Consider the following 12,756-nt stretch of genomic DNA (forward strand, 5'->3'; position numbering starts at 1 on the left):
TCAGGTAAGCATAACAATGTCCACCACTTTAAAACCTTAAGTAAATGTTCATCATTGTAACTCATTGTTCACTTTTGCATATATGCATGATGCAGCCGGGCTCCTGTATTAAAGCGTTTAATTAACCATGACACGATTATGCAAACCTTTATGTGATATTTGCATTAGTTATGATGTTGCATGCTATGTGAAAGACAATAATGACTTTAATAAAAGGTCTATATAGGCACAAAGGCCCATTGAAGTTATACATGGCAAACAAATGCTAATATGGCAATTCTTTTGATACACTATTTTGTTTATTCTGTGATATTAAAAAGAGGGAAAAAACATTATTTATCCTCAAGTGAATGAAGGAAAGGAATAGTGAATAAATAAAGCAATCGAAATAATTATAATTAAAATAATACAGTGACAGCCACTGTAATGTGAAAATGAGACTAAACTATATTATCGACTAGCGGTTTTCAAGATATATTATTGTGCTAAGATAAAGTGCAAATCATTATTTTCACATCAAGTGTTCCACTAAATGGTCTTGTACTTATCCTCTTCTTAAATTCCACAACTAATACTGTGTAAAGTGTGTATATCTGTTGAATTAAAATCTAAGCTTTTCTTAAAATTAAATACAATTTTATACAATAAAATTAAATACAATTATGAGTACTTGCACAAAATGTGTCATGAAAAAAAGTTTTTTTTTTTATTAAACATGTATTTACAATATAGCTGTACATATACATTTATACAAAACAGCCCCTAAAATAATTAATATCAATAGAAGTACAAAAGAGTTTAAGAGAGAAATATTTCAAAGGACACTTCAGTTTCAAAAGAGAAAGTTAAAGATCTGTCAGTCCAGTCCAACATAATACAACCACTTTTTTTGTGTGTTAGCTGGGAAGAAAAAAAAAAAAAAAAAACTACTGCCACTCACTTTACAATGATTATCTTTTGTATTGGAGTAAAGAACAGATAATATCTGTTGTGTAAATTTAAAAGACCTTTAAGGAAATGGTTAACCATAGGTAAAAATTCATAAGCATGACAAAATCTTTTCTTCAGAGTCAATACTGATTTTGTATCACAGTCAAATAAGGACTAACTGCTACAGGCACGACCTACTCAGAACTGTCTGTGAAGATTCTCAGTTATCCAGATCATTGAAGGATGTCTAGAGTTATTCTTGTCATTTCGACACTGTGAACTGATCATGAAATTCCGTGATACGACGTAGACATCTGATATGATATTCTTGTCCGTCTAAAGTGATCTGATGTCACAACATATGATTAAATTTCAAAGGAATGTTCTCAGATTTTTTTAGAGTAGTGCTCAAAGTTATTTTAATCACACTTCAGATGTACTTGTGGCACAGCATGCTAATGTTGGACCTTCAGAAACATATAAATGGGGTTAGATTGTCTCAGGGAGGGGTGGATGGCCTGTGAAACCGGTTTTGCTCCAATTCACATCTGTGATCGTGATAAACTTCTTTAGTGTAACACAGAAATTCACAATTCCTGTAACGTTACTGTGTGCGATAAGGTTAAATACTGGGGAATTTCCATCATCAGTTCACATTTTCATAATGTCAAGAGAGAAACATGTCCGGATAATCTAGAACAAACTCAGCCAGTCCAGAATCACACTACTGTTCAAAGGCTTGAGGTTGATATAAAAAAAAAAGTTTTTTGAAAGATCTCATATGCTCACAAGGCTGCATTAATTTCATCGAATAAAAACAATCAAAACAAAAGTAATATTGTGAAATATTATTAGAAACTAAAATAACTGTTTTCTAAACTGGCAAAGCTGAATTTTCAGCAGCAAGGATTATTTGATGAATAGAACATTCAAAAGAGGAGTATTAATTTGAAATAATAATAAATATATATATATATATATATATATATATATATATATATATATATTTACTGTCTTTAATAATTTAAGCTTTTGGATAATTTAATGCATTCTTGCTGAATAAAAACCTTTAAAAATTAAAAAAAATAAATAAATCTTACTGACTCATTAGGATGTATCCATTATCAATATGGCAGATATTTCACATCATAACACAGATGGGTAATGTTACATTAAACAGCATCATGTTTAAACCTACAATATTTCTGTGCATCTTTTGAATTTCTAAATTAAGTCACATTACTGAATGAGTTTGGTCTCTGTTAGCACGTTTTTTGTGAAACAAAAAATAATTTCCTGACTACAATTTTTAATTGCCCAGCATGTTTACACAAACCCATTTCCTTGTTAACAATGCTAAGGCAAAATAATGTAAAATTCTAAGCCAGGTTTGGACAAGCTACTGTCCTTGACCTGAAGAACTGTACTATTCAAACAGTGAACCAGGACTTCCTCTTACAATATTGCCATTTCAAATATATTTCTGGCAACCTAAATAAAATCACAGACTTATATGTTTGTTTAGTTTGTCATTTTGTTTAGAATATAATTAACACTTCAGAATCTGCATTCATGCACTAAAGATGACAGTGTCATTCTCCATTCCAGTTGCTATCCAGTGGGCATATTATTAAATTAATACAAACACCTCCTAACACACCACTCACATCCCATAAATGACCTTATGTTGATTGATCCAACACTTGGGGCAAGCACTGTGAAAACTACAAGCTACTACTTACACAGATCAGAAGATTCCATTGTTTCCAAAGCAAGGAAATCTCCAACTAACGATCCTTACCAGATAGACAGCGCCTCACGACACGTTTGCTGAAGGAGACACTGGGGGAACTGATAGCTGAACTGAAAACTACAGGGTCGGATTGTCCATCAGATGTAGTACTCTTGCATGCTGTCTCTCATGGAGTTGTGGAGGTGAAACTCTGCCCTGTAAGCAGCTTCAAGGCTACGTTGGTGCTCCTTTTCTTGGAGTCTTGCAGTTCTTTGAGCTTGTCGATGTTGGTAAAGGAAACGGGTCATCACTGCCAGCACACAGAGTGTACTAAAGACTGCAGCTGTCACCACACCTGCGAATCAGAACGGACACTCAGCTTATTTGTGTTTTGAATTGGAAACGGGGCTGTTCACATAGAACTTGTTCTTGAATTTCATAAAAAAGAAATGGAGACCAATGGAACAGAAGAAAAGGCAGGGTTTTCAAAGCAAAATTTCCAATTAAAAAAAAAAAATACATCCTTGGTGAAAGGCTCAAATATACTTATAAGAGCAAGTCAAAGAACGAACTGATGTGACCAAATCAGGCCAAAATGAAGTTCATTTTGTGAGTTCGAAACAGATTGCCAAAGTAAACTTTACGGAAAAGTTAGCTTGGGCTGGTTAACACATTTGACTGGTACAATCCACATTTTACTCCCAAAACAAAGAATGGCAAAGAACTTTGCCGTGAGTATATTGGGGCCTTTACCTGTTAAAAGAATATGCCATGTTTAAGTTAAACTTAAGGGGGACACCATGCAGGAATTCCGTTTTTGTCAAACAGCGACCCCCTAGAGTCGCTGTGGAGTACTTGTATTTAACGTTACTGTTGTAAATACCACTCACGCAGAGCGTGACATGGCGTGACGTGTTTCATAGTATTCAATAGTACATTCTGTTTAATTTGTCATTTAATGTGTTGTTAGTGGTGAGAATTTTCACGTGATTAAATACATAGATCCAACAATTATTCCCATGTACATTAATGGTCCAGTGGCAGAACTTTTGCCAAGTGTGTCAGAGGTTCTGTGTTCGAATCCACACTAGTAATATAGTTTATTTCTCATCAAACCCGATTGTTTATTAGTGGTTGTATTTCAAGCACGGACACATTTTTGTGTGCATTAGGCTTTGTGATTCCACCGTTACAAATATAGAGAATCTCTGTCTCCGCAACAGATTGAAGCACACGTCCGTGTGAAGACTGTGCGTGTCACAACAGCACTTAGGTCACTTGATTTCAAAAACAACACATTTCAGATCACCCCTTATTCAACAAACTAATGAAATGAATGCTCTAAGAGTAAACTGGAGATTTTTTATTTGTTTGTATTGGTACATCCGTGCCGCAAGATGTTTCAATGGGCACATATTACACCCGCAAATTACGCCATCATGTCTGACACAAGCATCGTGTCTGACTCCTTGTTCGGTCAGTCTGCTGTTTCCACTTTCTCTGTTCCTCCGACAATGCCTTCATAGCTTTCTGTTTCTTATATGCCGGCTCAGCCATGACGATAGTGTGACAAACTCCATCCCTCTCTACCTTGTTCCTGGATGGGGGCATGTTTGTGTGCAGTGCCGTAAACAGAATATGTCTGAAGCTGTTCAGTTAAGCTAAAAAAAACTGCATAGGATCCCTTTAATGGGCATGACAATATCAAAAATAATAGGCAATATCTAAAATAATATAATACAAAATAAATTACAATGACAGTAAATGTGCAAGTGAATGAATACTCACACATTGTACAAATTCTCTTTCCCCTTTAATGGAACATTTTTGCTGCCAAAAAATATCTAACAGTCAACAATCCCTTGTGACAATTTTAATGGAGATTTTATCACCATAAGTTACTGTGCAAAAAAAAAAAAAAAAATTACCAATACAAAGTCATTACCCGTTTCTGAAATAAAGACAGCAAAAGAAAAGATGAACATAAACAATACGTGTGATAGTGAAAGCTCATTTCATACTTCACTGACTGTTACAAATGAAACAATGAAGCAGACTGAGGTGGTAAAACAAACCTCCTATTACAGCTGAATCAGACTGGCTGTCGTCTTCACGAAGCCCGTTATCTGTTCCCACCTCCTCTCCATGATCTACAGGACACATCACACAGAAATACATCACAGATTGAACTCTAATGAGATCTGTTTTCTCTGTTAGTGCAACATGAGCAAAATGCAGTTGCTTTACATTTTAAGGGTTCAACCCTTTTGTTTTTCATAATGCATAATTAGACCTCCTTTTCATTATATTGTTTTTTCTTTTAAAAATATCTAACATTCAATGCTGAAATTTTTTTTTTTTTTTGTCTGAATCTATTTATCTCAGTTATGACAGATGTCTGAACAAAATAACAGAACAAAAGTGATTTTTTTTTGCTTGGCAACTCTTCATACAATTGTTTTTAAAATTCTCCCCATTCAAATGTTTTAATGATATTCTGTGTATTTGGTGTTTATTATTATTGTTATTAATATTATTATAAATTGATTTGCATAACTTGCATAAATCCTTCAAATGCACTGCAATGAAATGCTACACATTTGATGCATTCAAATGCCAAAAACAATCCATTCTCAAACAGCTTGATCATTTAGTATTGATGTCTGAGAATTTACCTAAACGAGATACAGAGTTCGAAAGGTCAGCTAATGCTCCGCAATTTGATTCCAGTAAATGTCCTCGTATGCTGACCAGAGAGCTACCTCTGTTCAATAACGCTGCCTTCAGTGGGGCAACGTGGTTATACTGGACAGATGAGAAGCAGCCGATGAATCCTTTGGACCCAGCTTGAGCTACCTCATCATCCATTACATCACTTCCTGTTTGGAAAAAGAAAAAAATATATAAACGTCAGAGATTGAGATATGGAGTAATTATTCATTAAAACGCTGTTCACAGCTTATATGAGCATTTAAAACACATACACTGTAAAAAAATATTGTTGGTTTAACTTAAAAAAGTAAGTAACCTGGTTGCCTTCAAATTTTAAGTTGATTGAACTGGAAAAAGTGAGTTAATACAATGAAGGAGATTAATTTAATTATCAGAAACTCAAAATAATAAGTTATCTGATCTAAATAAATTATTTAAGTTGATTTGACAAAAGAAAAAATGTTGTGATAACAAATCTTGAAAATATTTTTTTTACAGTGTATGAAGTTTCCCATAAACGAACATGAAGTTTCCCTGTTTTCAAATCCCCTCAAATCCAGACACAAGCACACTTCTGCTCATGTGTTTCATTAATGTTAGAAACTGAAGGCTGACTTCAGTTTGAAACTTTTTATCTTTTTTCATTGTTGAATCATCCTAGTTTAATGTCAGGAAAGGGGAAAATTCAAACCCATCAAGACAGGTTCAATGACAGGTTCTGGATAGTCATGGCACTATGTAGCGGGAGAATTTTCTTTCTTCCATATTATTGATAATGTAAAGGATTTTATAAATGTGTCTTTTTAAATATGATCATTTAGATTCATTACCTGCGAATTTTCCCAAAGTCAGTGACTTCACGGTGTTAAACGCTGTATCATATGAAAGTGTGTACTTCTTATTTGCATGGTCCACCTTAAACAAACAAAATGTTAGTGAATACATGAAAATCATTTTCTAAGAGCTATACTATAGATGAACAAAAAAGTAATGTCCTACAGAATATTGACTGCATTTGATATTGCTCTCATATTTCCAACAAAAACTAATTCAATGTAAAAAAATAAATAAAAATAAAAATAAAAATTTAATCAACCATATTCCAGTTATGCGAAATCTTTTGCTTTCCTACATTTGCTAACCAGGGCATGTTTCATGACATATGCAGTGGAATATAACACCTGAACAAACACGTCCTTTCCCTCCCGCTGGATGTGAACTCTATGCAGTCGTCCGTCTGCCAGGCTGCTCAGGATGGGGCTGAACACCTCCGGCCTCTTCTCCTTATGCAGTTGGTACCAGATTTGTAAACTCCCTAAGAGGAACAGGTGCATTAGCATATTTGTCAAAAGTTACTTATCTAGTCAGGTATGAATGATTTTGTTGTGAGCATCTTGTAAATCATTGTAAAAATCCATTGTATTATCCATTTGGTACTTGGATTAGTCAAGCAAAAATCTAAACCATGTAACTCCCAGTCATGGTAAATTATGTATATTCAGATATAATAGTGAGTCATCCTGTAGCGTTCTTACAGAGCTCAGCAGCATATGGACTTAACAGCTTCAGCTCCGAAAGAGTCTTGCATAAGTCTATAAGACAATGTATGCATATATAGACTATGCAGGACCTTAGCAGCTGCTCTTAAAGATTTATAAATATGAATTCCCTGGCAGCCTCTAGGCCTTTTTACTCTGTATTGAATGTGTCAATAGACATTTATTTGCCACTCCTACACACATATAGTGCAGATAAAGGGTCAAGGTGCAAGTCAGTGCTGAGATTCCCTCACAAAGTTGGTACAGTTATATCTGAGACATCTCTTGACTTTCTTTATATGCCAAAGATTACTGCACTTAACATTTTCATGTCAATATTTCTAAAAAGCATTGTGATTGGATTTAGCACAAAAGGAATGTAGGCGGTACTATTATGTAGGAATGAGTGTTGCACAATAAAAATCCATATTTTGGTAAGCTGGGTGAAGGCATGACTGATCTAAAAGTAGCTCTTTCAGCATTTTAATGCCTCTTTCATGGAACATACATCTTAGTTTAGTGGGATTCTGCTCTTTTCCACACAATGAAAATTAATGGTGAACAAAAGGACAAACAAGTATCATAAAAGCATTGTAAATATATAATAGCATTTTTATATATTCAAATATGGAGCATCAAGGTGTCATTGATGTCAAAAGTTTTCATATTTTATCTCTAAAATGTATGTCTATTTTATGACTTAGGAAGACTTGGAATATAAAATAAATAATTTAGACTATTGTTATGATATATTTGATTTTTATTTTATATTGTTTATTAATGTTTTGATATTCTTTTATATTTATATTTTCAGTTTGCATTTATTAAAATGATGGTTTCAAAAGTTTTAGTTCAGTTTGTCATTTTATTTTATGATTAGCTTTATTTTATTTCATTTCAAATAGTTTTATATTTTGTATTATAGTGTTATATTTAGTTAACAGTAAAAACATGGGCATGGTGCTTTTGTCATTGATGGAGCTTGAAGAAAGAATGTCATATGGGTTTGGAACGAAATGAGAACAAATAAATGATGACAGACCTTTCTTTGTGATAGTTGAGTGAACTATCTTTTCAGGAGTTTTAATGTGACCTTGAAGAACAGCATGAAATTATAAGCTTTGGTTATAAAAGTCTGATTTAGTTAGGCTGTTAATGTTTTTCTAGTTAATTGTGATTTACTGTTAACACGATTTGTACACCTTCCAGTGATCTACAAGGCTGTAAAACTGTCAGTTAAAGAACCATTTCAGGATTAATCAACAGCCTTGTGGCCTTAATCTAATTACAGAAGAGCACAATCAGAAAACTATAACTTTTTATGTTTCTTTAAATTTAATCTCATAGTACAGTATCCCAGATAATAGGGGATGCGAGTAATTAATTTAATACGGCAATATCCCTATTATAGACATATAAACCTTTTATAAACTATGATGTCTGATAATCGATTGCACAGCCGTCTCACCGTTCCGTGCTAAGATGATGGCTACATACTGCTGGCTGAGTGTGTTGACCGTGAGCAGAAGGGCAGGACTCTGAGTGGTCTGGAAACTCAGTGCCATGTTGTCTCTGGTCTTGCTGTACTGTGATGGGACAGTCAGCACTGTGGCCGACTTGTTCTGTATGACAGAAAATGGCTCCTGAAATATGTAGGTGACCGACGCTCCTCTTTCAAAGGACATTGACACCTCTGTGAACACAAAAACACCAGATGGATATTGTCACTGGCTATAAATTAGACTACACCTGGTTTTCTTTAAGTTTTGTTTGAACACATTATACAGGGGGTGTGTTACTATAAAAAAAATAAAATAAAAAAACTCCTTGTCTGAACAGTAAAAAAAAAAAAAAAAAAAAAAAAAGAGACAGTATAGCTTTAAATTCGACATGAAAGGCCATTTACAACTCTCTTTTTTCCCCATAATATTATAACAGACTTACAGAGACAGACAGAGAAAGAAAGAAAGATATAAAAAAGAAAGACAGAAAGAAAGAGTAAGAAGAAAAAGTAGGCATATTTAACACAAAATTAAATATTCCAGATATTAAATATTCCATAATAAATCAATGACTATTGCGGCAAGAATCAGAAGAAATACTTTGTCATTAATAATCATGTTTTCTTCTCTGTATTTGAACAATGTGCATCATCAGTGACGAGCATTATTAAACACAGACAAGAGAACAGAACAGTCAGACTTTCTCATCTCGTCCTCAGCGCCTTTGATCAGATCCAACTACAGAACCCACACCTGACTTTCTGATGTCTTTATGAATACAAATGTGTGGATTCCCCCCCCCCCCTTATTTACTGACAGAGATTATACAACCTAGATAACATTATATAACCTTGTATAAGGTGTTTTCAAGTACGTCTGCCAGTCATAACTTTCATCAACAAGAAGCTAGAACATTCCACCCACACAATAACAATGGCCAATTCAAACTTAGCAAGGTTAAGATAAAGCCAATATGTTGTTCTGTACTAATGGAAGGGCAGTTTTTCTTTTTTTTATTAACTGTTGGATACTTATGTAAAAATAGCTTTGTTTCAAATTCTGTACATCAAGATGTTCAAAAATCCCACTCAACACATACGCCTCCAAGACTTCTGTGCTTCATTGCTCACACAGGCAACATCAAAGCTCTTCAATCCAGTAGGCTATCACAGAACCTGACAGAGCCCAGTTATTCAACGACTGGCAACGCTTGCCCACTGACATATGGAGCAATTCTTTTTACAGTATATTATGCAAAAACATAGACGTCACTATGTCATCCATATATTCATGTTTTTTATATTACATGGCAGTTTCATCATGTCTGAGATAGATTATGCTGTTGGAAGTATTCATTATTGCATAATGACTGTCTACAAAAACAATTCACGGTTTTAATTGTTAGATTGCATCTGATTATTAAAAAGGAAATGCATTTCATATTTCATTTATTTGATTATGTTTATTTGGTACTCACCAAGTCATAGCAAAAAGTAGATTCTATCAAATGAAGCATGTTATTATGAATAGTCTTTTTAAGTGCTTTGCTTTTTCTCTTCTACTGTAGCTCATGATGATTTTCTATGTTCTGATTAACGCTTATGAAAGGTTTCATTTATTGACATCAGTAGTTCTTTTTGGAATATTACCTTCTGTGCAAGAGGGTCCCCCGTATGCGGAGTGAGTGCAGTCGCACATGTAACCGCTGCTCTTTTCAATGCATTTCCCCCGATTGTGGCAGAGCCGAGCTGAGGTGCTGCAGTGACCCGCACACCCTGAACTCACTCCTGGTGTCACTTTGGCCCGTTCCTCCATGTCAAAATTCACTCCATTCATGTTTAATGCCCGAATACATCCTAGAAAGCCTCTTTGTCTTGTGGCTGTGCCCCCTGAGAGATGAAAGAGGAAATTATTTAAATTTTTTTTTTTTTTCAGTGGCAGATGCATGAAATGACAACTACTACTGAACTGAATGAAGAGTAACAAACAAAATACAACTCTTGTTCTTTCTGTAATGCACTTTCAAAAGGTCAGTTTTACCGACAAACAGCTGGTTTCCAAGCTGAAGGCGAAGGTGTCCGTCAGGTGGTGTTTCTGTGATCCGCAGGGGCAGCTGGTCAACCTGCAGGCAGGACTCTTTCACATTGCGTTCGGCTCGAACCCAATGCCACTGCCTGTCGTTCAGTGGGACAGGAGATTTGACGGTCAGGACTACTGGCCCATCGCCCGTATTAAAGGAGAAGGTCACAGTTGAGGGAGCTGGGTGCACAGGAACATGAGGATTTGAAAGCATTCTGAACAAGTAGGAAAAAAAGATAACACTTCTAAAACCACTAACAATAAAGCAAAATCTGCCGGGATTCTGTCGGGATTCTTTTACACCAACCTTGATCACAATAACCTGCCTATAACTTTCTAGTAATCCTGAAGACCTTGGTTAGCTTGATTACCAAAAAATGCATTAGATTTTTCAAAAGTGTCAAGTGAAAGCATTTTGAATATTACACAGGATTTCTATTTCAAATTCTGTTCTTTTGAAATAATAATAAGTATAAATATTTATTGAAAAATTGTACCAACCTCAAACCTTTGAATAACAGTTTATTAATACGTGTAACAATGTATTTTATTTGAATAAATAAACAAACATGAATGAACAATTAACAGTAATATCTTTGTAAATTAAAATTCACAAGTTAAATAATTAAAAAAAATAAAGCGTTCATTTTAATTTACATTTTTATATTGTTATAGTCATTATACCTAATGTTAAAGGGGTGGTTGATTATGATTTCACTTTTCTAACTTTAGTTGGAAGGGTTAGTTTTTGCTAACCCCTTAAAAATGTGACAACTTTAACATATACAAATATCTGTGGGGTGTTTTGAGCTAAAACTTCACACACACACTCTCTGGAGGACATCAGAGATTTATTTTACATCTTGTGAAAAGGGCATTACTCCTTTAAGAAATGTAAACTTATTTAAAAGTTTTAGCTATTAACAATCAGCCAATCATAGTTCAAGGCCTTGCTTCCTCTTAAATTTCTGTCCCTCCATTGACAGCTATGCAACTACCACCTTGACATCAAAAAGTTCATAAAGAGATCGGAAAACTAATCCATTTGTATTGAGCGGTTTTGTCCAAATTTTCTAAAAATACACTTTATACGCAGAACAGATTTAATTTAGGTTTTTATTTACAGACAAACATGTATCAACACACAAATCATTAATGATGAAAGGAAGCTCAAGCATGTTTACTTGACTTGAGAGAACCAAAGAGGTTCATTCTTAACGCAGCACGTTTGAGCTGTTCAGTTTAGCTTCTGTTTATGTTCGCTGATCAATGTTTATATGTAAATAAAAGCCTACATTTAAGCTGTTCATCATCTAATTCTAAAGTGATTTAATTCTAAATCTTAAAGATCTATGATAATGGGACTCACAGCTCAGCTCAACCCTGATAAAGTCTTGAATGCCCATGTTTTCCAGGAAGACCCCGGAGGGGGAAGCAGTCTTGAAGTAGAAGGAGACATCAAGGGAAAGCTCTGCCTGAAGAGCTGGGAACTGCAGACTTGAAGCCGCTTGATAAAAAGATACAGCATTCCAGAGGGACTCTAACAAGGAGGAAGAAAGATATATGTCATATATTTGATAGTCTGGACCCTTACCTTTTACTTAAGAATTATGCTATCTGTCGTGTCTTTTCTTTCTTTTGCTTTTCCTCTTATCCATTTTCAAACATCAAACCCTGTCATGTTTGACAACAACAGATTAGTTCAGTTCACGTACTGTCACCAGAGCACTGCAGGGGTCCTACGACATACATGGCTTCAGAGCCTAGTCTGTAAGTGTCGCCAATCACAATCTCCTTCACTGGCAAGTGCTCCTTATATGAGAGGACACCAGTGTCATTCTCCCTATAAACAAAAGCACACATTCAAAACAGCCCTATCAGTAGATGTATAAGGCAACAAGTCAACAAAAAGACAGCATTTAGAAAATACACACAAAAAGACAAATAGACAATGGTTTGCATTTACTTGTCCTTCATAAGGTAGCCTATGGACATACTTGAGGTTAAAACTTTTAATGCAGAAATCATGCAAAAATCCTCAATTTACTCTATATTTATGATGCATTCTAAAATAAACTAAACTGAACCATGGATATGTTCAAATTTTGTGTCAGTAAAGAATGTATACAAAAAATATATTTTAAATAAATGCTGTTCTTTTGAATCTTCTAGTCATCAGAGAATCCTGAAAATATGTATCAGTGTCTGCAAAAATATTTAGCAGTACAACTATTTTCAAGTGAGATAATAAAAGAAAAATCTT

General features: G+C 34.6%; 1 protein-coding gene across 1 annotated transcript in view; it reads right to left on the reverse strand.

The window, feature by feature from the left end:
• Positions 1-682: 682 nt before the first annotated feature.
• The window catches only part of cntnap5a (contactin associated protein family member 5a), a 74,828-nt gene continuing 62,754 nt past the window's right edge, over positions 683-12,756 (reverse strand). The window contains exons 15-24 of the mRNA XM_039656005.2: positions 12,209-12,336; positions 11,863-12,033; positions 10,455-10,673; positions 10,064-10,303; positions 8,381-8,605; positions 6,556-6,689; positions 6,205-6,289; positions 5,338-5,541; positions 4,738-4,812; positions 683-3,017 (exon numbers count right to left, since the gene is read on the reverse strand). Coding sequence (XP_039511939.2) covers positions 2,821-3,017; positions 4,738-4,812; positions 5,338-5,541; positions 6,205-6,289; positions 6,556-6,689; positions 8,381-8,605; positions 10,064-10,303; positions 10,455-10,673; positions 11,863-12,033; positions 12,209-12,336 — 1,678 coding nt within the window. The 3' untranslated portion in view covers positions 683-2,820. The remainder of the gene's footprint in view (positions 3,018-4,737; positions 4,813-5,337; positions 5,542-6,204; positions 6,290-6,555; positions 6,690-8,380; positions 8,606-10,063; positions 10,304-10,454; positions 10,674-11,862; positions 12,034-12,208; positions 12,337-12,756) is intronic.

The sequence above is a fragment of the Pimephales promelas genome, chromosome 7 (assembly GCF_988280905.1).
Source record: "Pimephales promelas chromosome 7, fPimPro1.hap1.1, whole genome shotgun sequence".
In the NCBI taxonomy this organism is placed as follows: domain Eukaryota; kingdom Metazoa; phylum Chordata; class Actinopteri; order Cypriniformes; family Leuciscidae; genus Pimephales; species Pimephales promelas.